This window comes from Ambystoma mexicanum, chromosome 5p (assembly GCF_040938575.1).
Source record: "Ambystoma mexicanum isolate Mex_15411 chromosome 5p, UKY_AmexF1_1, whole genome shotgun sequence".
Lineage (NCBI taxonomy): Eukaryota > Metazoa > Chordata > Amphibia > Caudata > Ambystomatidae > Ambystoma > Ambystoma mexicanum.
Genome location: NC_090930.1, coordinates 1,344,640,988 through 1,344,668,662, shown reverse-complemented (window position 1 = coordinate 1,344,668,662; position 27,675 = coordinate 1,344,640,988). Strand labels below are relative to the sequence as shown.

General features: G+C 45.1%; 1 protein-coding gene across 1 annotated transcript in view; it reads right to left on the bottom strand.

The window, feature by feature from the left end:
• The window catches only part of CCT5 (chaperonin containing TCP1 subunit 5), a 120,208-nt gene that overhangs the window by 30,906 nt on the left and 61,627 nt on the right, over positions 1 to 27,675 (bottom strand). The window contains exon 9 of the mRNA XM_069613732.1: positions 8,031 to 8,168. Within this exon, the coding sequence (XP_069469833.1) occupies positions 8,031 to 8,168 (138 nt within the window). The remainder of the gene's footprint in view (positions 1 to 8,030; positions 8,169 to 27,675) is intronic.

The following is a 27,675-nucleotide window of genomic DNA, read 5'->3' as shown; positions in this document are numbered from 1 at the left end:
GACTACTCCTCATACTATCCAGAAGAGACCACATCACTCCAGCCCTAAAACACTACACTGGCTCCCAGTAAAACATTGCATCACCTTCAAAACAATGTGCATAACGCACAGGGCAATCAGCAGACAAGGAGCAGAATACCTACAAAAGAAAATAACAGTCTACAAACCAACGAGACCCCTCCAATCAGGCATCGAAATTCACCTTGAACTCAAACCATACCTTAAGAAAAAACTTGGAGGCACCTCCAGCCACTTAGCCGCAAAAACCTGGAACATCCCAAAAGAAATAAACACTGAAGATCATCTAAAATTCAGGAAATCACTAAAAACCTGGCTCTACAACACCAGACTAAACCTGGAAACCGAAACTGGAAAAAGGAAGACTAAACCGAAAAGACACGGACATCCCCGACCCTAGAGTGTAACTCCCACGGCACCTGGACGGGTGACACCGGATAGACTGGAACACAGGCGCCACGCACGGAGACCGAGTCAACTACACTAGACAATCCTACCAACACTTTCGCCTGCCCCTTAATTACCGCCAGGTACCCCAGTGGTGTGGAATCATCAAGATCTTGGTAATCACCCCACTACCCGAGAGGTTGTCATTGGCAGGTGCACTGGCCAAAGGAGTATGAATGGAGAATAGGAGAGCTATGAGAGCATGTTAGAGGCGGGGGCTAGAGGAGTAAGGAACCTGTATGCCAGTCGGACCCAGATCAGGACAGAGCCGCACCAGGGGAGACTACGCATGCCGAGCGCATCAATTCAGGATAGACACAAACTAACCAACCCTACTAACAATTTCCCTTTCTGCATATACCGCTCAAACTCCAAACCAAAAACAACCAAAACCTACAGCACAACAAACCGCACAAACTTCATTACATTGCAACAAAACAAAAACACAGCCTTGCACAACAGTACACGACTACCGGCTGCAAACACCCCAGGCCCAGCCAACAGACCCACCGGGCTAAGGCCGCCAACAGCACATCACTGCTCTTGCTCTTTTCCTGCTTCCTCCAACTAACTCAACCTCCCCTCCTCTTTCAGAGCCGTCAGAGCGCTAGGGGACCACTCCAGTGGTGAAAGTGCGTGGTACAAATGTCATTAACATCACATTTCAAGCCAGTTAAAGTTAATCCACTACTTTGCAAACATTTGCACACCTGCTTTAAAGCCTCATCATGTTGCTTCTGATCAGTTCTGTAGATGAGTATATTGTCACTATAATTGAATGCATTTCTCAATGGAGCAATCACTTTTCTTATTGATTCTTGAAATCTCAGCGGCCGATGAAATGCCAAAACTAATCGCTTATACCTAAATAGACCATCATGAGTGGTAAATGTTATGGGTCTGGATTCCAGGTCAATCTCTAATTGATGATATCCTTGATTCAAATCAAGTTTTGTAAATCTTATTGCCTTATTCAATCTACTAAACAGGTCTTCAATGTTGGGACTCGGATGTCTCACCCTCTGTATTGCTCTGTTAGGAATTCTCAAGTCTACACAAACAAAGACGTCCATCAGATTTTGGAAGCACCACCACCAACGGAAATACCCAAGGTGTGGGACCTCCTTCCACTCTTTCAATGATATCATTTTCAACAAGTTGTTTCAGCGCTTGTGCCACCTTTGCCTGAAGATGGAATCCTATTCTTCTTGGATGTTGAGGAACTGGGTTAACTTTAGGATCAATGTGCAGATGTATTGTATCTCCTTTTAAATTTACCCACACCATCAAACAACTTATTTCTCCTTCAACTGCTCCAAGTTTAATGTCTCTTCTGTCATGCCTTGTATATCATGACCCTGCGACGGCATTCCCTTTATCAGACTGATCATAATTGACATCACTGATTCTTAGCATTGTGGCAGTTTTTCAACTCAGAAGGCATCTCCCTTCCACGGGACTGCTTATAACATGTATTTCCACTGGTATACAAATATTTATGAGCCAAATCACAATTGAATTTTCCTTTCGAGGTCAAGAGGTTGATTTGCTCCCCATTAAAAAACATTTGCTTTTGATGGTTGCAATGAATATAGATGAGCTATTCCCTCATTCCTTTTCGCTCATTACATTCACTGTAGCACCAGTGTCAACCAAAAATGGTATGTCTTGTTCACCAAGGCTCACTTTGACCTTTATGGGCACATTCCCTTTCAATGTCTCGTATATTAGTCTTACGTATTATTTGCTATATCTGTCATATTCCGGGTATTCTTTATTTACATGCAAGTTCATGTTCTCTCCTACTGGTGGATTCTCATATGGATCTCCGCTCAACATTCTTTCTGGATCCTGATTTTGGTATAACAATGAAGTTTGATACGGCTCCATTTGTTTGTCTTCCATATTCATGCTATCCAAATCTCTATCCAGACCTGGTTGTTGACTCTGGATTGAATTCGGCCTTGGATTACCATTTGGTCTATTCATTTCTTTCTCTGAATATGCTCTCCAATTGAAGTTCTTCTGGATGTCATATCTTCGACTAGGGAATGATGTGTTTGGTTTATATGGAAGCACTGATGTTGATAATATTCTTTCTCTGCACATTGTTTGAAAATGATTGCCCACACCGTAGACATACCTGACCTAAAGCAGGACACTGACCTTTATGAGGAAACTCAAACCCGCATCTGTAATACTGTCTCTCCATCGAGCTTCTGCGATTATTGTTCCATACATCAAATCCAGATGACGCATTATATCTTCTTTGCCACTGTGCATTTGTACCTAGATTCCTTGCAGCAATGCTGTCTAAATCTTTTTGGATTTTCCATGTTTGCTGCTTACGTTTCGACTCTCATAAATCCTTGCTAATTCCAATACTTCTTTTAGCGGAAGAGATTTCTTTAGCAAATGTTTTCTAAACTGAGATGATATACAACCTTCAATAATTCTCAGTCCGATTGCTTCATCGTTATTAAAGTGTGTAAAGTCACAATATGTTGCCTTTCGCTGAAGGCGCAGTGCAAATTGTGCAATGATCTCATGTGGGCTTTGTGTGTACTGGTTAAAGATGTTTCGCTCATAGTCCCGATTGGGGGGGGGGGGCACTATGATCCGACTATTTATTGCTGTCACTAAGAGTTGATATGTTCCTTTTTCTTCTATAGGAATTGTTTTGATAATGGTTCTCATTTCTTTCCCAACTAAATTAATAAAAATGTCCAATTCATTTACGGTATTAAATTCTTCAAATTCATCTAACCATTCTTGCCATCTTTGTCCTTGATCTTCCTCTGGTTCTAAACTAAAGGGATTTGGTCTGCATAGATAATTAGTTGGATCTGCAGACATGACTGTTCCCAATGTGGCCCGAGATGAATTTATATCTCCGCTTGCATTTTCTGATGACATGTTCAATAACTGTTCATCCAATTACTAGCTGTATATTTTGCTTTGTATTTATTTTTCCATTCACTTCAAATTTTATCGGTTCATGACCGTTGCTATTTTATTTCAGTTTATAATTGCAATTTTACTTCTGTATTCATTTGCTTATCCATCTTATTATATTCATTTGTGTTCCTTTATTGCTATGTCAGCCTTATAATTGTATTATTGCATCTTGCCAGGTGTTACTTAATGCTTGTGCTTTATGTCCAATCAGATCTCTTTTGCAATGTTTTCTAAGAGTACAGCTTTGTTTACTTTTCGTTTTACCCACTCGTAATGGGTTGCTAGGACATTTTCATTACGTATGAATTTTTAAAAATGGTGTCAGCATGTTTTCCCGACGCCTTTAGGTTCTTTCCTCTAATGCATTTCAGCTCTTCCGCATACATGGCAATTCCATGCGGGCAGCTGTTTCCTCATGCTACGTGCAAGTCCATTATCCTTTCCCTTTGCAAAAAATGTGGCACTTTCATTACATGTATTTGTCCAATATCCAGTGACTTTGCTATATTCATATACACTTGCACCGTGTGCCTTACTGTCCTCTTTCTTGCGTGTAATTCCCCAGCGTCTGTCCTTCCATGCAGTCTTTGTGTGTTTGATGCCTCATTTACTGATATCACTTGTTTCCTCCTGTTCCACTTTCCTTCCTTCTCAGACACTGTGCTCCTGTTTTTTTATCACTCCACCAGCAACATTCTTTATTCATCTACATGAGGCAAGCACCTAATAACATAACCTATAATATATAACATTCACTACAACCACCCTGACCTCATGGCAATAGGAACCCAATCTTTGGTACAAGTCTGTACTACACAGGTTGGTAGCGTGTTCAGCAGCCAGGCTTATCTCAAGAGGGGTCTGTGTGAGCAGTAGGGTAGTTAGAGATTAAGTGACAAGTATTCAAATAAACTTACACACAAGGTTTCTTGATTAAACAATTTGTCAGTTTGAGTAAGCCTTCTTCAGAAGGGGGCAATATAGTAACACAAATACACTGCAAAATACACTTAGTTTCTCTAAATCAGCAAGTACCCATTTGGGATGGCACACAGGTATTTCCTACACCCTCAGTTGACAAATAGCTAGGACATAGATATATCACTGTTGCATTTAGGGCAAATCTTAGGAGTATGTCAAAGAAAAAGGTCATTAGAACAAAACAAGAGATCAAATAATCTGACGCGGGTAAGTACTTTTGGTAACCCCCAATGCAAAGTTAGTTAACCCCTTCCTGGAAGGAAGAAGAGTATTCAGGGAGCCAGGCCAGGCCAATGGGGCAAAAGTGTAGGTGATCTGAAGCAATTCTTGCAGGTAGGTAAAAGTCTTGCACAAGGTTTTAGAATTCTTTGTAGAAAAGAAGAAATCAAAGCAGGGCCACAAGCCGATTAGGCTTGCGATGTAAAGAAGCTTTTCGTAACTCTACAGAAGCAACCAAGACAAGTATCAACTGAGAACAGCGAGGTTACACAACAAGAGGCAAGTTTTCTAACTTTACAGTACCTTTGGTTAGATGAAAAACAGTTCCAACTGGCTTCTATTCCTGTGCAGCTCTGCAGATCCTGTGTTTCTGGGAAGCTCTGCATAACATGTGTTCCTGGGCCTCAGTCGTAGGACAAGAGGCACAACGTCTGAAGGACTCCTGCACTGCAACAGGACGCCAGCGACAGAAAAGGAACAACTTCAATTCAGTGGCGGTTTCAGCTCCTTGCGGGTCTGCAAATAGCACCACTGCGGACTCTTGGCTGTTGAGATGGGCTTTCCTTGGATCTGGGGTCCAGCACTGTGGAGGTGGCTCAGGCTCGGTCAGTCCTGCTTCCTGGGAGTCCAGAGGATTTTCCTGGAGCTCTTGGTCAACTTAAAAGCAACGCACACGATCTAGTGTTCCTCTCCCTGGCTATTAGTTTCCAGCAGCAACTGCAGTGTAAATACAACCAGCTGCAAGAGGATGTCCAGGTGGCTTACTTTGGAGTTGATTGGTCCTACCAACTCAAGGGGAGAAGTCGTCCTCGCAGGGCTTCTCTATTTGAGATGAATTCTGAGCTTCAGCACAGCAGCAAGGCTTCACCGGGCAAACCAACGGTCCAGGAGTTGCAGCCGGCGTCTGTCTCTTCCAAGTTCTTCTTCGGATTCCTTAGTGGTCAACTCTGCCTTCCAAGCAAAAAAACCTCGTCTTTTATGCAGGTTTCTCCCATTCATTCCAGCCAAGCTGTCAAGACACAGCAGGGTGGCTGTCCTTGCCGCACAGCCAGCCAATCACCTAGGAGTTCATTCTTGTCTCCTAAGTACAGGAAGTTTTGGGCACCTCCCTCGCTTCCTGCCCCTTCCAGACATCCTTGGCGCCAGAGGCGGGCTTCACTTGTGAATCCTGCCAAAGGCAAAATAAACAAAAGGACCAAACCTGGTTTGGTGCGCAGAGTAAATCTCAAGGACATTTCCACAAAGAAATGGCAAAAAAAGACGACCGGGGCCATTTTGACAAAAATGGCACCCTTGCGTGCCATACTGCAGCTGCGAATGCAGCCCGCTGTAAAAGCACACCACAGTAGTTTAAAGTAAACCACTGCCACTAGCCATTCATCGAGGAAAGGGTAACAAAAATGTTGAGACTAGACAACGGGGATACTAAGTAACACTTCCAGCACCAAGATAGTGTACTGGGTCTAGAAAGTTTACAAACTAAGTAAAGTCAATTTCACTTCACTGCTCTTGGAAACTGTAGTTTATCCAAGAGACGGTATTTAAACCTTTTGGGAAATCTGAAAGACTTCCCTGTGCACTGCACTGAAAGTGCTGTGTGAATGTAAAAAGATGCCTATGGCGTTTGTCCAAGGGTTTACCATATATGTAAAATCCAGCCACTGCAGGGCAGCAAGGTGGTCAAAAGACAAGATGGCTAAATGTGAAAATCTCCTGGCCCAGCCCTCTTACAGTATATGGTACTCTATTTTGCATTAAGCGGTAAAGTGCAGAAAACTAAAGAGAAAAACACAAAGTTTCCGCTGCTACCAGCCCAGCCTGCACACATGCAAGTAACCAAAAAGCAGATTAAAAAAACAATGTACTGTGAACAATCAAGTGCATTTGTTCTTTCTGCCCTAGGGGAGTGGGCAAAAAAGCCAGACCCCCCCAGTGGGAGCTGGTCGAATTCAGGCACTCTGGCAGACAAAGGACACGGGGGTGGAAAACACATCCCCCACTTCCTGCCTGCCCAGACACCATGGAGCCTAGCCGGGGACACCCAAGGGTTCCTGCCAAATGCAAACCTCACATACAGGGCTCCCCTCCCAGAATGGTGAAAGGGCCAACAAGGAACAACCATGCTAGTAATGGTGAACAAGGGAGGCCCCAAGTAGTACTTTAGTGCCCCTATTTTGCACTACCAAGGCTATGGATGGCCTGCTGTGGAAAAATTACATAATAGTTTGTAGAACACATCCACAATTCATAACTAGAAGTCACAGGAGAAGAGAGCAGGGGTAAGACTAGGGATGCCTTTGGCACTCCACCTAAAAGGTGGATCTTTCAGACTATAAAGTTTCAGGCAAGATACTAAGTATCTCTATCCTTAAGAACTGTAGTTACTCTACGATAAAGAAAAATAATCTCAAAGGAGGCCCCTAAAGGTGCCCAGCAACACATCTCATAAGGAGCTGTGTGCTGCAATAGTAAACTGCAGTTGCCTTCAAGAGCCTTGGAGGAAAAGGACAGGTCAAATACAACAAATAGAGTTATGTAAGATAGAGCTCATAAGATGGAATGAGTGAAAAAAGGCTCCATTATTCAGGATTTCAGAAAAAGGTCTAGAAGTCCCGCAAAAAAAAAAAGTGCTGGGGGTTTCACTAGGTGAGGGGATGAAGCATACAATGATATACCTACCCAACATCCAGAATCCAGTCCATCAGACCCTGGAACAGCAAATAAGCCAGACTCCAGAATCAGACGTCCGAAGAGACCTCTGCATCCATGAACCCTGGGCTTCCTCTAACAGAAACAAACCACAAATCCAGAAGGCCCCACATTTACCTAAACCTCTACGGTGGTCCCCCACTGAATCAGAGTACAGTGGTGTTGTGGCCTGGTTCACCCCCAAGGTGGTTGGATTGAGAAGTCTTTTTATAGACATTTCTCCAACTTCCACTGAACTTTTGAAACAACGAATGCTGGAAAGCTTGGTAAAATGCGTGCCGAGAGCAATGCTGGAGGGCCCCAAACCAAACATTGACTACACTTTTTCTTTTTAAAAAACACACACAAACCACACCTAGCGTCACTCCATAATCCTGACCAACTTCAAATATGTGAATGACATATCGGGATGATCAGCGAGTGGTGGAGAAACAAACCTACTGCAGGGGCCCACCATGTATGTTCCCATAGCTACAAAAACCCTTGCAGCTGTTAAGGCCATTTGTTTGCAATGTTTCATATACACCTTCATCACAACTGTATTTAATGGTAATACTTAAGGAGCCTAGACCTTCTGCTTAAAATGATCTTATCCACATAAGACTATTTAAAGACAGATACAGTCTGGATATTTAAGCAGTCTAAGAGGCAGTACAAAGTATCAAAAATCTCAAGCATGACCCAACACCCATAATTACCTTATCTGCTGCTTCACTAACTGCCAGCGCACAGGAAATCTCAGCTGCACCACCACCATACACAATTCGATTATCACGAACAAGGTTTCGGATTACACAGAGAGCATCATGCAGCGCACGTTTGGCTTCTTCAATAATCTAGCAATGCATAAGAAACAAAATAAACAATAGATAATGCATGTATTGAAGCCTCACCACCATTATTTTTAAGGTTACACATTACACAGTTTAATATATGTTTTTCCATTATTTGTATCTTCTTAAACCAATACACAATATAATAAAAAAATAATCAACTTTCTAATTACTTAACTCCATAGCTATGACATTACTCACTGTAATGTGCTGTGCATAAAACGGGACGTCAACATGGGTGTGACTAACACCATCCCTAACTTGACGGAGTGTACACAAGATCCTTCACGCCTCGAGGTACCTGCGGTTTTTGTTCTGTCATGAGGGAGACAGAGAATGCGCGAGTGAGTACAGAAGAGAGAAGGTACAAGATGTCCATGTTCCTTCTATTCTAAGGAAGGAAGGAGGGGGCACATGTGAATCTAAGCCGATCCAATCAAAAATATGATTATGGTGAGTTATGTATGCCTTCTGATTCTTGTGAATCTGCTTAGAATCGCTGTGCATAGACTAGCGATCAATACCCCGGAGATGGTGGTGGGATGTGAATGACAAGTAGCAAAGTTAAGTTTTAGCACTGCTTGTGTAAGGGTGGCCCTAATTATAAGAGTATCCCAATTATAAGGGTGTCCCTTAATTACGCTCACACCAGAGCAAATACACCCCTCTAGGGAAGTAAGGCCAAGAGTATCATGGAAGGAGAACATTCAATAATTACAGAAATGAGGATGAAGCAAAGAACTCTGGCCCTGAACTGTCTGTCCCTTAGCCGTTCCTTTCTCCTGCCAAACTGGTGCCAGGCAGGAGCTTTTATAGTCCAGTCTTGCTGTAGTTGGGTCACTGGATTTAGGCTATGGCTTCATCCCAAACATCCTGCTTCCATACAAGGGATGCTCCAAAGTCTTCTTTTCTTCATTGTCAGCGATTTCTGTCAGGACATGCTACTTCACATATTGCTAGCTGATGCAAGAATACACTGTAGCACATGCTTACCTTCATTTTGTTACCTATGAACTATATATATATATATATATATATATATATATATATATATATATATATATATATATATATATATATATATATATATATATATATATATATAAACATTTTTCCGTCATTCTCTCCATATTTCACTCATTCTACTCATGTAGTTATGTGGTCCTGTAATTTCCTTTAAACATCATTTCCATAATTCTGCATGTTGTGCATCGAGTTTTTGCGTGAATGGGCTTTTGACACAGCAAACAGTGTTGGGTCCCTTTGCAAAGGGCAGTGCTAACATGAAGACTGTGTGGAAGCCTGTAGTTTATTTTTAGCACAGGCTGCAGTCTTCCTAGCAGAGAGCTTGCCTCTACCGTGGTATAAGTTTTAGAACTGCATAGGATTTGACATTTACAAATGAATAGTTATTAGCACCTTATATTTAAATAACTGTTTGCCCATGTCTGTGCATGTGATTAGATTTGTATGAGAGCTTTCCCAGTGCTCCACCCACCCCCCAGGTCCCCCTGGTCCCTTGTAGTGCCTAGAAGATGTCAAAAGAAGTCTTGCCCAATTCTAAAGTGCTTTGGGGAATGGGAAGACTCTCCTTCCCAACACTTGTCCCACCTGAGAATCCGACTTAAGTGTGTCTAAGCAGTAGTGTTGGGTGAACAAGTGAACAGAACTCCAGGTTGCTGCTTTGCGAGTGGAATCTATAGGAACATTGGCAATGAATGCTATCGTAGCCCCTGCGCCCCGAGTAGCGTGAGCTGTAGGCGTAAAGGGTTGATCTCGCTTGGCAAGAGAAACCGTGTGATGCAATTTACAATACATTTGGAAATTGCTGATTTAGAGACAGGGTAACCTTCTCTACCATCTGCCAGAGACAAAGAATGGGTGAGTCTTTCCAAGATAGTAAATTACTGCCCTGCTCACATCCAGTGGGTGAAGACTTCTTTCTGCCAAGTTAGTGGGGTTTTGGAAGAAAGTGGGACGTTCAATTGACTGATTTACATGAAACTTTCAGATGAATTTAGGTGCAAAGTGTGGATGTGTGCAAAACTACCTGGTCTTTGTGGACAGTCACAAAGGGATCTTAAACTGAAAGACCATGTAGTCCACTAACCCTTCTCATCGAGGTAATGGTCACTAGGAAGGGAGTCTTATAGGGGAGGGCCTTAAGGCTGGCCTTGTGTATGGGTTCAAAAGGAGGTGCCATTAATCTGGTAAGGACAACATTCAAGTCCCATCAGGGAGTTAGATTGGAAATGACAGGAATTTGCCAACAGGAAACCTTGCTCTAGATGTGGTATATGCAGAGAGCAGCCAGGTGGACTGTTATGGAGAATTGTCAGAAATGTGCCAACTCCGTCCACCTTAGAGACCCCCCAGCAACTTTACTGGATTTTGAGGACTTGATTTTTTTAACCTGGAGAGTGTGAGACCCTTTCCCCCACTGTCGCCTGTATTTTAATGGGATTTTTAACACTGTCTCTTTTGGTTATTGAATCTAACAAACACCATAGGCATCATCTTTTACAATTGTGTCCCAAAGCACCTTCAGTGCAGTGACACAGGGAAGTCTTCCAGATTACCCAAGGTTTAATTACCTTCACCGGGATAAACTACTGTTCCCCAAAGCAGCAAAGTTAAAATGACTTTACTTAGCATTGTAACTTTCTAGACCCAGCACGCCCCATGTTACAATAGAGTGCAGAGGGGTTATCTAGTATCCCCTTTGTCTAGCTTCTTATGTAAGGTATACATTACTCACCATGATCATATTTCTGGTGCTTGTATCTGCTTAGATTCACATGCTATGCATAGGCCAACATCTAGTGGAAGCTGCAGAGTATTCGTTTTTCCAAACTCAAAAATGGGTGTCGAAATAGGGCGTGCCAGTAATACTATCCCTATTGTGATGTCCCATGTACCCATGATCCCTCACACGTGTGGGTCCCTCATACGTACATATATGAAAGCTTAAGTAAACATCTATACACCTTTCAGGGGAGGAAGGGTGAACACATGTGAATCTAAGCAGATACAAGCACCAGAAATACGAATACGGCGAGTAATGTATTCCTTCTGATGCTTGTGTAATCTGCTTAGATCACATGCTATGCATAGGTTAGCAAGCAGCGTTATGAGAAGGTGGTGAGAAGGAGTAGCAGCAAATAGATGTTTTAGAACCGCTTGTCCCACCTGTGTATCTGTTGCAGTAGTTCCGAGTGAAGGTATGAACTGAGCTCCATGTAGCTGCTCTGCAAATGTTGTCTAGAGACTGGAGGATGTATTCTTTTCCCTACTTCCATGAAAGCTTTGATGACTGGCACTTTCCACCAGGAGATCTTACTCAGAGGTGGTGTATGCTGCTGCTAGGTGGACTTTAAGGGAATTAAAGACCAACCCTGAATCCAACAGGTGGAGCATGTAAGAAAGAATGTGTGATGGCATACACTATGGGGTTGATCTGTTAAGATTGGCACTAAATGACAAATCTTCCACTTGTGGCAATAGCAGTGTCAGGTGTTTGGTTTCCCTTTTACACCGTTGTGGAAGATTAAGGTGTCCGAACTCTGACTTTAGAAGCCATGCTGCCAAGTTCTTAGAGTGAGGTTGTGGGTGTATCGTCGTTTCTCCCACCCCCCAGCCCCCCGTGTTGAGTCAACAGGTTGACCTGGTACGGGATCTTGATGGGATCGCACATCGCCAGCTTGCGTAGATGTGGAAACCACGGTTGTCTAGCCCACATCAGGAGCAACCAGGATGAGCGTAATCTGTTCCTTGTGTATTTTGTTCACTATCCTGCTGATCAATGGAGTCGGGGAAAAGCGTAAGCAAATATCCCCGACCAGTTCATCCATAGGGCATTCCCCTTGGTGTGGCTGGGGGAACCTGGATGCGAAGTCTGGCCATTGCTCGTTTTCTCTAGTAGCGAACAAGTCTAGAGAGGGGTATCCGCAGAGAGAAGTGCCCACTCGTGCTCTTCTGGTAGAGGGTCTCTGCTGAGAGAGTCTGCTAGTGTGTTCAGTATCCCTGGAACATGTTGGGAGGACAGGGACATCCCGAGTGCCCACTTCCATTTTCTGTGCCAGCTTGGACAGATTTGGAGAGTACCTCCTTGCTTGTTGACATAGAACATTGCGCTGGCGCCGTCTGTTAGGACTTGTACCTCCATGTTTGTCAGGTGTTGTTCCAAGGCTTGTAGGGCCTTGAGGACTGCCAGTAACTCAAGAACGTTTATGTGTTTTCGTGCAGTCATTTGTGACCACGGGCCGTGTGCTGTGTGCTGAAGGTAGTGGGGCCCCCATCCGGAAAGGGATGCGTCGGTTGACTACCGCTTGTGCTTCCGGTTTCCCCTCAAGTAGATTTTCCCTTGACCACCAGCACAAGTTCTGAACCAGTGTTGACGAAACCACAACTAGATCGTCCCACTGACCACTTGCCTGAGACCATTGTTTCGCCAACCATTCCTGCATTGGTCGCAGGCGCGCGTGGGGACTAGGTAAATGCATGATGCCGCCATACCTAGCAGGCGCATTACTTTGCGTACGCTTAGCCGGAGACCGGCTTGATACTGGGGTATTTGCCAAAGCATATTTTGCACTCTTTCCATGGATGGATGGATAGGCTAAGCCTGTCTTTGTATAATACAGCTCATAGGAACTGTTTTGATGCGTTTGGTATCAGACTTGACCGTTTCGTTTATTGAGAAGCCCAATTGGAAGAGAAGGTCTATTGTCCTTTACGTGTTTACTTTGCAAAAAGGGTAGTTTTCTCCCGTGATCAGCCAGTCCTCCAAGTTGGGGTACACTGGGATTGACTCCCTGCGTAGGTGCGCTGCCACCACCGCCAGTACTTTGGTGAACACCCTTGGAGCCGAGGCTATTCCAAAGAGCAGCACCTTGAACTGATAGTGTTGGTCTGCTACTCTGAATCGCAAGAATCTTGTGCGCTGAGAACATTGATCCTGATCCTCGCAGCTATGATGTTGATAGCCCAGAGGTGGAAAAGCCCCGATATCCCTATGCGCCAGGATTGGTTCTGTAAAATCTGGGAGATTGCTGCAATGGAGTGGGCGTTTTATGTTATGGAGGATAAAGTGCAGAACTTTGCTGCGGACTGGGGGAGGTTATGGCTTTTCTTAAAGATGACTATAGAGTGATATGAGCCCGCAACGCCTCAGACTGTTGGGAGTTACAATGAGGCGGAGACCTGTCTAGTCAGAAGATTTAGCTTGTTGAATGCTCGTCTGTGTATTTGTTTTGGGGGGTGGGAGGGGAACGTTTTTTTTTCTTCTTTGTTTTTGACTTGTTGTAAAATTCAATTAAAAGAGTTAAAGAAAATAGGCATCTTTCATGTCCAATGTTGCCATGTAATCCTTTTTTTAACAGGGGGATTACTTATTGTAGCATGGTCTTGCAAAATTTTTGTGGTATTACAAACTTGTTTGCAGGGCGCAGGTCTAGTACCGGGCGCATGGTCAGATCTTTTTTGGAACAAGGAAGTACGTTAAATAAATACCTTTGTTTACCTCTGTGTGGCACGACCTCGATGGCGTCCTTGAGGAGTAAAGCTTTCACCTCTTCTAGCAGGTGAGGTTGTTCCTCCTGCAATGGTTTCTTTTGGCGCCGGTGGGGGAGGGGGGAATTTGACGGTTTTCCTTGAAGGTCTGTACAATAACCCCCTGTCACCGTTGACAACACCCATTTGTCAGATGTTATACCCTCCCATGCGTGGGTGCAAAAGGATATTCTTCTGACTGGAGAGGCATGGGAGGGGAACCGTAGAGGGGCGTCATTGCTTAGGTGTCCCTCCACCTCTGGTGGGGGAGCCTCTTCTGCGGGCCCAGCACTGACCCCTGGGGTAACCCTGGGTGGCTTGTTGAGGAACCTTTATTTTGGTTGTACTCGGTTCTCTGCGCGCTTTGCCCACGAAAGCGACAAAAATTACTACCATCTCTTTGGCCTGGTTTATTACTCAATTGGCCAAGGGATTTGAGGGTCTCATTCATCCTTGGCGGACTAGAGAGTCTTCAACTGCCTTCCCAAATATGTTCTGCTCCACTAGCATATTTAGTAGGGTAGCTGGAGTCTCAAGTTTAAAGCCTGACTGCCTAAGCCAGGCATGGAGTTTTAAAATGGTGGCTTCTGCAATAACGTGGCCAGCATTGTCAGCTGTGTCAAAGTTTTTTTTTTTTTTTGGAGGACGCCTGCTGTAGCTCTGCCTTCGGCAGCCAGAAGGGAGAGTTTGGCCTTAAGTGGCTCCTCAGGTGTTGACTGCTAGGGCCTTTACCTCATCCCACTTCGTGCAGTCATAGCTGGATAGCAAGGTGCAATTGCTTGCTATAAGCGCCTGCCTGGTATGTTGCAGTGGTGCCATCTTCCTACGCATAGCATATCATTTTTTGCTCTCCTTGTCCGGAGGGGCTTCGGAGGAGGCTAAGGGGGTACCAGCTCTCTTGCGGGTGGTGGTAACAACTAGAGAGTCAGGTCAAAGTTGTTCCCTTATATATAAGGGGTCAAATGTTGCTGGTTTAAAGAGTTTCTCGATCCTAGGGTTCACTGACCTGGTATCGTTTGGTAGTTCTAGGGAAGGTTGAATCCTTTGGACTGATTTTAGCAGGGGGATAAATTGGGTTGCCTGCTGGGCCTCTTGTGTTTCGATGCCGAAATGCTATGCAGCCCTTAGGAGTACATCATTGAATAGTGTGGCTGGGTATCCACAGGGGAGTCTGGTAAAACAGGGTCTTGCAGGACTGGAGAGTCCATCGCAAAAAACAGAGTCAGTGTCATAGTAGTCTTGATAGTCTTCTCCCCCAGCGTTGTAAACCTCGATGTCACCATAATAGGGTTCACCCTCGTCTAAGTATTCATCCTCCCCTACATCCTGGTTGTAGGAGAGGCGAGGAGTTGAGTGGTGGTTCAACAGCCAATTCTACTGGGGGAAGAGATCTCTTTATATGGTACAGCCATTGCCTGGGACTGAGAGGCTGTAGGTGTTGTGTTGGAACCAGATGCCTGTGTAGAGGGAGGCGTGGAGGCCAAGTGGTCTAGAACATGTGAATGTTTTTCAAAGAAATTTGCTAAGCAGGTCATGCGACTCATAACTCAATATCCTGTGCAGACCATCTGGCTGAACTGGGTATAAACCCCGGGTCGGAGGAGGTTGGAGTGGGGGTAATGGGTGTATGTTCCTCTTCCTCATCAAGACTAGAGTGAGAATGATGTGCATGATCAGACTACTATAGTATCCTGTAGGGGCAATCTTATGTTGGCTAGAGGGTTGCTCCCTAGCCTTCACCTTGCTAAGTGAGCCCCTATCGCTAGAGGAACTGGAATTCTCTCTCTCTTTATGCTCCCTGCTCTTAAGAGGATGATTTTTTTTGGGAGCTTGGGGTCGAAGAGGGGGTTCCGGAGGACTCTTTGGCTTGTCCCCGGGTGTAGGGCGAACTTCGATCACAGGGATGGCTTGCGCAGTGTCTTTCGCCATCGCTGGGCCGGAAGGGGGAGTTTTGAGTCAGGTGACCTTTGTCTTGTCGGGCTTGTCATGCGGCGGCCGTTCAGAGCGCCCAGAGGACGTCTGATCAGAAGATCTGCCCTTCACTGTCGACTGTGTGAGACCTTACTCGCATCGCTGTGGGATGTGTGTGGCGCCCTTGCCGCCGGGTGTCTTCCCCGTAACAGGACCGCTGGCCTGTCTGCTAGGGTCAGGGGCTGGTACTGGGGAACGTGGAGGTTCCCGTCAACCTCGCCGTCCGAAGGGACAGTGTTGCTGCACGCCTCCGACGTCCATGGAGGCCTTGGCCTGCATGGCGTGATGGGCCTAAAGTTTAGTCCGCCTGTATGAGGGTTTTCGGTCGGAGAAGCTTACAAGCCCGACAATGCACCTCGTCGTGGTCTCTATTCAAGCAGAGGTTACAGACCCTATGCTTGTCGACCCACGTGAACTTCCTATTGCAGAAGGGGCAGAACTTAAAACGGAGTACGCTCCATGATATATGTAGGCAGCTGGGCGACTAATGGAAAGGGTGGGAATATACATGTTTGACCACCCTCCCACCCCCCACTCTCCCTACTGTAAGGCCGAAAGAGCTGTCTAAGGCAGAGCGGCCCTGGAAGTCTCTGTCCGATGGTCAGCGTCGAAGTCTTCAGTCTTTACCACATCGAGGAAGAAACACTAAATTAAGTTCAACAGCGTACACTGAAAATGGACTCCGCTTATATTTTGTGACCGTTCACGATGGCGGAAAATAAACAATCTGATGGACCCACACACACACACACGTGAGGGATTATGGGTACAGGGGACGTCACAATAGGGATAGTATTATTGGCACACCCTATTTTGACACCCATTCTCGAGTTTCGAAAATCTGTAATACTCCACAGCTTCCACTAGATGTCGGCCTATGCATAGCACGTAATCCAAGCAGATTCCACAAGCATCAGAACATATGTTACCCTTTCCTCACTGAATGGCTGGTTGTTGGGCAGAATTGCATGCAGTACCCTCTGCCAGTAAGCAAAAACCAACCTTTGGTATAAGTTGTACTACACAGTTTTGTGGTAGTGTGCTGAGCAGCCAGGCTTATCTCAAGAGGGAATGTGAGCAGTTCAAGAGGTCTAAGAAGACACTTATACGAAAGGTTTCTTGGTAAAACAATCATTTAGAAAATGATTTCACTAGGAGGTAACATACACAAACCCACTTCAATATCAAACCAATAAGTTTCTGAACAAATGAGGCCCTCCTGAAATAGGAGCAAAATGGCATTTGTTACTTTCAATGGGAGTAAAAAGGCACAAGTTAGCAGAATATATCACACATACTTTCTCAGGCAGTGCAAATAGTTTTAGTTCACTAGAGGACTCGATTCAGTTCAATAGGCCTAGGCCAAAGTCAATGGACTAGTGTCTTGGATAGGAGCGTTACTTACCTGTAACTATTTCTCCAGCATTGGTATCTTTCATAGATTCAGATGCTTGAATATTCATCAGACCGAGAATCCGCAGTGATTTAAATTATACATTTTTTTTTAATTACATTATTTCCATAGAAATATGACTGTAGATTTCCCATTATGGTCTATGAGACATTTACTTGTATAGTCCTTGCACCTCACTTAGTGCTTTATGGCCCTAACCAATGAGATGGCAGGGTTTAAGCTCTGCCCCAGTCAGCCATCTTCACATTTTGAACCGTATAGACTACGGTACAATGGAAGCTGAAGGCAGGAACAGCCTCTAGGGTGGGCACACGTGAATCTATGAAAGATACCAATGCTGGAGAAATACAGTTACAGGTAAGTCAAGACTTCTCCAGCATTGGATCTTTCATAGATTCAGATGCTTGAATAAAATACCAAGCAGTTAAAAGATGCCCACATCATATATACATAGTAAAGCAGAAAAGGTCTGAGAGCCTTTGCCATACAGCAACACCAAGGTTACACCAAGGATACAAACCCAGGGAAAGGCTGATCCTTATGTAAAGATGTGGCAGAGTTTGGCGAACGTGTGCAGAGTGCTCCAGGTAGCAGCTCTGCAAATCTCTTCAACGATACCCCTGCGTGAAACGCCACTGAAGATGCCCTCTCTGGCGGAGTGTGGGGAAGGAGGGAGCCGGGGGGGGGGGGGGGGGGGGTCGCCTTTAGACTGATGAGTGGGTGATACACAGAGAAACCCAACGTGCCAAACTTTGTTTTGAAATCGGTTGACCTTTAGTGCGGCCAGAGAAAGCGATGAACAACCTGTTGGAAGCGCGCAACTCCTTAGTTCTCTGTAAGTAAAACTTTAGAACCCTCACCACATCTAGCGAATGCAAAGATCTTTCTGCATCAGATGTGGGATTCTGGAAGAAAATTGGGAGGACAATGCACTCCGTGAGATTCATCTCAGAAAAATCCTTGGGAAGGAATTTTGGATGACTCAGTCTTTGTGGAACAAGGTAAAAGGAGGTTCCGATGATAAAGCTTGTAACTCGCTGATCCTCCTGGCAGATGTGATGGCCATCAAGAAAGCGGTTTTCCAAGATAAGAATTTCAGGTCAATGAATAGGCTCGTAAGGTGGTTCCATTAGAGCGGTCAGTACCGTGTTTAGGCTCCAGGATGGAACCGAACTTTGCGTAGGTGGGTAAGTACGCACCAGCCCTTTCAGGAAGATCTTAACAGCTGGTAGAGTGAGCAATGACTATCTGGATTTGATCCATATGCCGCTATGACCGATAGATGAACCTTGATAGAGGATATAGATAGTCCTGCTTTGGCCAAGTACAGTAGGTAAGGTAGTATTTGCTCAACCGATGCTGTGAGTGGGTTCACTGATGTTTCGCACCACTTGGAGAAACAAGTCAATTTCCGGATATAGGTGATCCAAGTAGAAGGAGCCCTAGATGCCTTGATAATATCCCAGTAATCTGCAGCAAGATCGATAGCTTTCGCTGCTCAGGAACCAGGCCTTGAGAGATAGCCTGAGGACCTTGCGGTTCTGTTGCGTCAAAAGCCCCCCGATGAGCTTTGAGGTGAATCGGGGCCAACGGGAGAGGTGTTGTAGGGTTGAGTACCAGATCTGCTGGGCCCAATCTGGCACCATTGGGATCATGGAACAATGCTGTTCCTTTAGTCTGCGTAGCACTCACTATGAGAGGGATTGGGGTGTGGGGAAGCATAAAGGGATTTCCCCGTCCAATCCAGCGAGAGAGTCTATTGACCAATGCTCTAGGTACCTGGAGGAGACTTTGTGGCATTTCTTTTTGGCTTTGGAGGCGAAAAGGTCGATCTGCGGATGACCCCATCCGGAAAATATTTGTTGGACTTCTCATCCAGTTCCCACTCGTGAGAGGTCGTGAACTCCGCTTAGTTTGTCCGATACGATGTCCACTCCTGCAAGATGCTCCGCTTTGACCTAAGCTAATACCAGGAGGAAGGCTTTTAGCGCCCACCGTATTGCCCTAAACTCCAAGACATTGATGTGCAGTTGAGATTCCTGAGCAGACCATGTGCCCTTGGTTTGAGGTCCTCTAGGTGAGCCGCCCCCTCCCCCCCCAGCCAGACAGATGCATCTGTCCTGAGAAGGGTAGATGTTGGTGCCTGAAAAGGCATTCCATATAACAAGTTTTGAGGTGTATTTCACCATCAAAGTGCCTTGTGTAATGTCTGCGGTAGTTGGACGGTATCCTCCCATGAACCGCGTGCTTGTTTCCATTGGTGGTCCAGGGCCTCCTGGATTGGTCTCATGCGAAGTCTGATTTGGTACGAGAAATATACATGAGGACATCATGACCAGGAGAGATTTGAAGGAGCGTACAGTGGTTGTCACTGTCTAGGAACTATGAGGTCAAGTGGCGAATAGCTGCTACTATGTCTGCCCAGGGTCGTACCCTGGGGATGCTGGTGTCGAGGTCCGCATCCAGGAAGAGTACTTTCTTGCTGGGCACGATTTCATTTTGTTTGTTGAAAAACCTAACCCTTTTATGAGGTTTATTGTTCTCGAAATTGCCAAGCGTGCGAGTTTGTATGAGCTTGCCCTTATCAACCAGTCGTCCAAATATCAGAGGACTGCTGTTCCTGTCCTGAGTTTTGCTGCTACCGGTGCAAGACACTTGGTAAAATCTCTTGGTGCTGGTTTTAGGCCGAACAGGAGAACACAGAATAGGACGTGTAACTCCCCTATTGCGAACCGGTGGAACCGTCTGTGGGCAGGGTGAACATGAATGTGGAAGTAGGCGTCTTCCAAATCTAGAGTGGCCAGGAAGTCGTGCCGGTTTAGCAAAGGTAAGACACTTTGCAGAGATATTAACTTGAATTTGATGCGCTTGATGAACTGGAGTGCTCTTAGATCCAGTATAGCTCTTAGATCCAGTATAGCTCTCCGCTGACTTTCTTTTTGATCAGGAAGAAACAGGAGTTTATTTTTTTTATTTTTTATATAGCGCTACAAACCCTCGGGTATCTGAGCGCTGCTTATTACCCACGGTGTGTGGTGCTCATTTATCGACCGGGAAGGATGAAAGGCTGAGTTTGGCACCGCTGGGTTTCGAACCTGCGTTAGCAAGCTCTGCACAGGTGTCAAAGCGAGCGCTCTACTCGCTGTGCCACTTGACCGACTTCCCTTCTGTTGGTCTTGGACTGGTTCGATAGCTGCTTTTTGAAGCCGTTTTTGAATTTCAGAAATGAAAGGTCTTAAAAAGATGTACCTTGCGAGGGGTGGGAGCAAAGGAAGGAGGTCGATCTAGATTTTCTATGGTGTGAGCCTTGAGCATCACCTGCAACACCAACTTTTCCGGTGATATTGACTGCCAACGTTGGAGAAAATCGGCTTACTCTCCCCCCCCCCCCAGGTTGTGACATTGAGGGGAAAGACATGATCTGTCCATTTTGCTTGCTCTGCGTCTTGTCCTGGGTAGAACCACGCCTTCCCCTCTGGGAGTACCTGCTAGAGGCTTGGTGGCATCTGTTGTCCTGGAAGGTGTTTCCGTGCGTTTTTTGGCCATTGGAGGGAAAATTAAAGCCTCTGAATTTGGAGGATAAGCCTCGAAAAGGACAAAGATCTACAGTCTTTGTCCTAATCTCCAAGTGAACTGATGGCTCGAGCTGTTTCCGCGTCAGTCCTTTGAGGTGGTCATCAATCTTCTTACCAAATAAGTCTTGCCCATCGAAGGGCATGTCCAATATTTGCGCTTGGACCTCCAGTCTGAAGTTTGTAGCTTTCATCCAGGCTGGTCTCCGTACACTATTGTGACCCAATTGCCTGAAACCTGATTCCGCCACATCCACTGCTGCGTCAATCATATGATCTGAGGTGGCTCAGCTACGATTGTTCTGGCTTCTTCCTGGAGATCTGCTGGTAAATGTTTGGTTAGTTTAGACATACGCAACCATAGCTCAGGGTCAAAACGCTCTGTCATGGCTACTGCATTGCCCGCTCTGATCGTGAGAGGCAAACAAGGAGACCTTCCTGCCCATGGCCTCCAACTTTCGGCCTTCCTTGCCAGGAGGTGCCGATAATGGCGATTAAGGTTGGCCAACTTTTTCCTGGCTGCCACCGCGAAGACAGAATCTGGCTTAGTATGTCCCTTAAGACAAAGTGGTGCAGTGTCTGGGGCTTTGAATTTCTTTTCCAGTCTTGAAACCAGAGCGGGAGTAAATAAAGTTGTAGCCAATATCTTCGATCCAGATTCCCATATGGTATCAAGAAGAGGGCTGGTCGTGACTGTCCTACTTTTGTCCCTGTGCTCATACAGCACTGACTTTCTCTTCAGATGTGACTTAACTTGAATAAGTCTGCAGCTTTGCCGATAATGGTATGAAAAGATACCAAATCGTGGTGTTGAAGAATCTCCTGGAGAGTCTCTTTCTAGGTTTTTCAACTATAATCATCCCATTCACTACGAGTGTCAGGCTCATGAGTAATCTCCCCTTCCTCTGGGTCTGAAAAATCTCTGAAAGGATCCTCTTGCCAGTCTGAGACTGATGTGGTTGAAAGCACAATTATAGGATCTTGAACAGGTGATCTTGGAGATGGGACCCTTGTCGGTGAAGCACTGAGCTTCCTGATCTGCGAGGAAGCTCAGGTGAATGTACCCTTTTATGTGGCATGCTCCTGGAAGGGGAGACTAGGTGTGCTATGCCGAGGCGAGATGCTCCTCTGTTGAGGCGTTTCCCCCCTTCGGTATGGATGACTTCCATTTGACGTCTGTTGAATTCTTGACTGATCCTTTGCATCAACTAGGAACGTTGGATCGTAAGGCCCGGCAGGTTCCTCCGTAGTTGGTTGCCAGGGAAGACTGTTCCTGGGGGTGAGAAAAGGTTGCTTGCCCACAAATTGTGTCTGAAAACTCCTCCTGAAGAATTATGTCTGGTAGTTCTGCCATCTCTCCCAAAGGAGAAAGTTGTGCTCCTGTTGGTTCATGAGTCTAATATAGGAGTAGGGATGGAACGGTATAACGTTAAAGATAGCGGGAACAACAACTTAATTTAACAATAATAACCGGCACGTTGTTTATACCGGTATACTGTTTATACCGTTAAGTGTGCTTTTCAATCTGATTTGGAAAGGCTGCAGTAAGCAAGTGCTGCGTAGTCTTGGTCTTGCACTGTTGGATGTGCCGTCTGCCAAGGGGGCCTTGTTTGGCAGACAAGAGCATAGGGCAAGTGAGGCCACATTAGTAAATGCAGCTTTGCTGCTGTGACCGCTCTTTCTCTGATCAGTAGAGTCGGGTCAAGGATCAGCCAACTTTGTGCAAATTGTGTGGAAAGCTGCCCAGTGCCTGAACCTTTGTGTTCCCCATACAAAGCTGGTAACAATGAGCTGACCAACTGGCTTTATAACCATACCGGAGATTCCAGTTCATAGACTCTGCCAGAACTGGATTTCATGGGCAAACTAGAACAAAGTTATTTTGTTTCAGGCATTATTTATTTGAAAGGCAGCATACAGATTTTAAACGCTTTCACAGTCATGCTGCGCCACGTTTCAGGTCAGATCTTCTATGGCGATTGTCCCGATTTTCAATTTGCAATTAGTAAGACCACAGTGACATCACGAGGGTGATCTGAGGGCCTGAACTGAAAAGTGAGCATTTTATTTTTCCCTTTTGTTTGCATGTGAACAAATGTAATAAAATGTTCAGTGACTTGCAAAACAGTGGAGCCAGGAGCACTTTGCTCAGCCAGCAGGAGCAGAAATGTATCGATTCAGCTTGGCCCAGCATCATGTGCCATTAGTTCAGTAAGTTAAGGTCCTACTGCACTGAGCAAGCACATTGGAACAGCTCTTGCTCTGGCTGTGCAAATTTTTTATAAAAAAACAAAAAAAAAAGTAAGGACGGCCAGTGAAGTCATGCATATCGAATTCTGCCCAAGGTTTAGATTCAAGGAACTTAAGTTTCTCATGGTCATGGATTGGATAACCATCCAGTTGTTTTAGCTTAGAATTCTGGGATTTGTAGTTTTCCCCACCCATTTGAAAGATGGGGAACTAAACATCCCAGAATTGAAAGGGGTGGATGAACTCGATGCTGTTCTGAATGTCCACAAACAACTTTAGCTCTGTAGACAAGGCACCGACTGGCCTTTAGGGCAATAGGCCCATAGCCGAACCAAAAACGCGAAATGCTTGTATGTGAGTTTTTTTGGGTCAAATTGGGGCACTTTTTTGGCCAAAGTGGGCCAGTCTGATGAGTGACTTCACTATGCAGCTAACAGTTTTGACCACTGTTGCTGAATAAATATTCTCTTAAGTACAATTTGCATCACATTTTAACAAAAATCTCCCCCTTGGGTACTATTCAAACAGTGTTCCAAAAGGAATGAATTCCCATTTGCAACTGTGGTGCCAGAGACAATTGTAGGCCCCAGTGCAACCCTGCTGTAGACCGTGTGAACACTGCTTTCTGCTAGTAAATAAACTGCCACCCACCCCCACTGTCCTCTGTGTAGATTGGCACTAGAGTTGTTGCTTTGCTTGATCCTTCACCTACCTGCCTTCTGCATATGGCACTGGACTCAAGCATAGCAGGACAGATTCTACATTCAATTTAAAGTATCCAGAGCAACCGGGGTGACATATTTCGTAGGTCTATTCTCAATTTGTGACACCACCCTTGAAAGCATTCCTCGCTCTGAACTCGCATCACAAGGTTCCTAATGCACTCAGACCTGGGGAAACCAGTAATGATGGGGCTGTGGTTAGGTGGTGTCTAGGCCATATTTGTGCCGATATGTATTTTAACTGTCATTTTCGAAGTTTTTTTGCAACTATCATTAAGAAGGTAAATGAACATGTATTGCAAGAATCAAGAAAGAAATAAACAGCGCCCACTGAAAGAGGACCCTTTAGGATTACATGGTCAGTGGTGACTCAAACAGACCTTTATAATGCACTAGGCAGATGGTAAACAAGCTATAGTGATTAGATCACTATGCAACCTTGTGTGTGTCTGTGTTGGCCATGACATTTTGACAAAAGAAACACAATCACATGGGCTTTCAGATCGCACACAAGTGACTTCTCCCTTTAATGGGATAAAGAGTTGTCAAAACCAACTTTGTCGCAGCAAGGGATCATGATGCCCATGCCATGTGGTTCCAAAGAAAATGCAAATCGAGTCCAATTTTCAAAGCGATTACCTGTGACTGAGCAGCAAGCTCATTGCTCAAAATGTGCATTACAACATTCTACTAGTCACTTTCATTCAAGGCGATCAACGATTGAGCGCCATGAAAGACCAATTCTGCAGCTGCCTTAGATTCATGGAGGATCAGCTAAATATGTGCAGAGACAAGTTTCAAAATGCTACCTTGCTACAGCTGGAAAATCTTGCCTGCGTATTCATAAGTTAACTAAAAAGCATTGACTTAACTAAGTTAAAGAACTTCAAATGCAAAAAGGCAATGTACAAAAAAAAGGCACAAGTAGTTTCAGTTGGAGCAGTTTTTAATGCCATTCTGTAAACACCACATGCCTGACATATGTTAGCAACAGGAAGAATAAATAGTGCCGAAAAGGTTTTACTTTGGGTAGGCGGCTTTGGGATTTATATATTTAGAATGTTTTCTAAACATATGACAATGGGGGATTTCCCTGGTTCTGTCATTGAATTATAAGTCACACCGCAAAATTCACTCATCTCTGCAGGTATTCCCTGCTGCCATATCAAAGGGTAACATGTCCATGATTACGGAACACCTTTTGGCACGCAAGTAAACTAAGGGGTGTAAAGTAAAGAGTGCGTGTATGCGCACAAGCGCATACTACCATCAGCCTCCATTGATCTGTGGCATGCAGATTATCAAGATAGCAACATGTTAATCTTCACCAGTAGCCAGTGGGGGAGCTAAAAGTCTAAATGACAACTTTAAAAAGCTATTAAGTTTGCAGTCTCCTCCTCCCCCTCCCCCCCACACACGTGGTTGAGTTGGTTGGTGGAAGCAAGGGGTGGCATTTCAGTGGAGAGTATTTTGAAAAACCCAATTCTGGCCCTGGGACCCTGGTTTTGTTTGCGATAAATCTGACAATTTATGACCTTTTAAGAAAATATTTGTTAAGATTAGTTAACTCCACCTGCTATACCGCGATAACCATGATATACTGTCATTTGGCAAGAAGGTTATCGTACCGCCATAAAACTAATACCGTGACACCCCTATATAGGAGTCACCGTTTTTATCATTGGATGGTGTAACAGTGGAGTCTGCGGAGGCGGTTTTGAGTTTTGTTTTCTCTGTGGACGAAGGAATTGACGTGGTTGACGACGGTGTAGGTGTATGCTTAGTCAACAATGATAGTCGACGGTTGACTGTTTATCCGTCAATGTGATCTTCGTGCGATGGGACTCGGTCGCCATGGCTGCTCGTAGACTGCTTATCCATTGACGATTGCCCCCACCCTCCAACTGTGTTTTTTTAAAACGCCTGCTTACCTTTGGAGATGGTTTTTTCCTCAGGATGCTGTTGGTGATCCACCCCACCTTCCTCTCTCTTTTGTGAGAGGGAGACACTCCTTTCCACTGAAGAGGCCCTTCTCTTAGAAGTTTGCCTCTCAGATGGTTTAGAAAAATGTACAGGCGCTGTCTTGGCAGATTCTTCGTCAGAAGATAGACTTAGCTTCTAAATGGAGAAGAAGTCTTCTGTGTCAGTCCTGCAGGGTTAAAGTCCTGCAAATGTCACATTTGTTTATATCATGAGGATACAGGCAGTAGATGCATTGCTCATGAGGATCCTTCATGTAGACTGTAGACTAGTTTCTTCATGCACCTTGTGCAATCCCTGAACAGGGAAGGCTTTTTGGCAGTTGGAAGTTCAGCCATGTTTTGAAGAGAATTTCACTCTAATATTAGGTGAAAGTGTTTTCTGAGCCCAGAAACAGAGCAGAAAGAGCTTGATCAGGAGATCGCAAAAAGATATATTTTGGGAAAAACAAATATAACAGGAGAAAGATTTCGAAAAGCTCAGAGCTGGAGGATTCCCTCTGACTGCGGTGAAAAATCTGAAGATGGCCGACTGGGGCGGAGCTTAAACCCTGCCACCTCATTGGTTAGGGACTACAGAATTGAATGGCTCAGACTATAATGGAAATGTAAACATTTAATAATTATTTAAATCACTGAGGATTCCTGTTCTGACGGGGAATATTCAAGCATCTGATCTATGAAAGATCCAATGCTGGAGTAAGAGCAGTACTTGAAGTAAACAGAAAAGTCTTTGCAAAAGTTCTCAGAAGTAGTTTGTACGAAAAAGAATCATATGTTGGGTCACAAGCTGATTAGGCCTGCAAGTTGGGAAAGTTCCACCGCGAGAGGTGTTCTCTCAATTGATTGGGACAGTATGAAGCAAAAGATGCAGCTGAAGACATTTGGTTCCTGGCAGTTCCTGTATATCACTGTTCCTGAGCCTCCGTCGTGGGGACAAGAGGGAGGGCATCGGGGGAATCTCAGAACTGCACGGGATCGTCGGAAACCGCTGACAAAAACTGAGTCACTTCAGTTCGTAGTTGTAATTCAAGCACACAAGCTGGTGTCCTTCCCCCTGGTTAATCCTAACCAGCTCCGAATAGTATCCAGATTGTTTACGAGTTTATTGGTCCCACCCCTAGAAGGGGCTTCTTGGTCGAGATGAACTTGGCAATTCAGACCTGCAGCAGGGCTTCATCGGGCAAAACCAACGGTCCAGGAGTTGCAGCAGCAGTCCTCTTTGGTTCTTCCGTTCCAGTGGTTGACTCTGCTTTCCAGTCCAGGAGACGCCTTTTAAACAGTTTTCTCCCATTCATTCCAGCCTAGCTGCCACTCACCCAGCAGGGTGGCTGTCCTTGCTGGACAGTCAGCTAATCACGCCAGCGTGCATTTGGGTCTCCTAGGAGACTAAGCACAGGGAGTTCGGGCACCTCCCTCACTTCCTGCCCACTCCAGACACTCGGGCGCCAGAGGCGATTTTCAGTCCTGAAGCCTGCCAAAGGCGTACAAACAAAGGGACCAAACCTGGTTTGATGCACTGCGACAACTCTAGAAGAACCTTCCCAAAATGAAACGGCAAAACAAAGACGAGGACCCGTTTAAACAAAGGAGCTTAAGGTGCCATCTTGAAAAACATGGCTCCCGCGATTTTTAGCAACCAGTGTTCGCGGTCAGAAAAAATCATGGTAGTAAAACCACTGCCACCAGCCATTTCGATAGAAATGGGTAGCATTTGACGGCTACATGAGTTTCTAGACACAGGGGATACTAGGTAACCCCTCCAGCACTGTATTGGAAGATAGTGTGTGCTGGGTCTAGGAATTTAAAAAGACTAGCAAAGCCAATTTAACTTTACATTCTCTGGGAAACAGTAGTTTATCCCAGAGAAGGTGTTTAAACCTTGGGACAGCCTAAAAGGCTTCCCCGTGTCCACTGCACTGAGGGTGCTGTGTGACAAATGAAAAGATGATGCCTATGGAGGTGTCTAAAACTCCATAATCAAAGAAATAAATACAGAAAACAGAATGAAGAAATTACAAACCCACAAGCCCAGTAAAAGAGCTGGGGGTC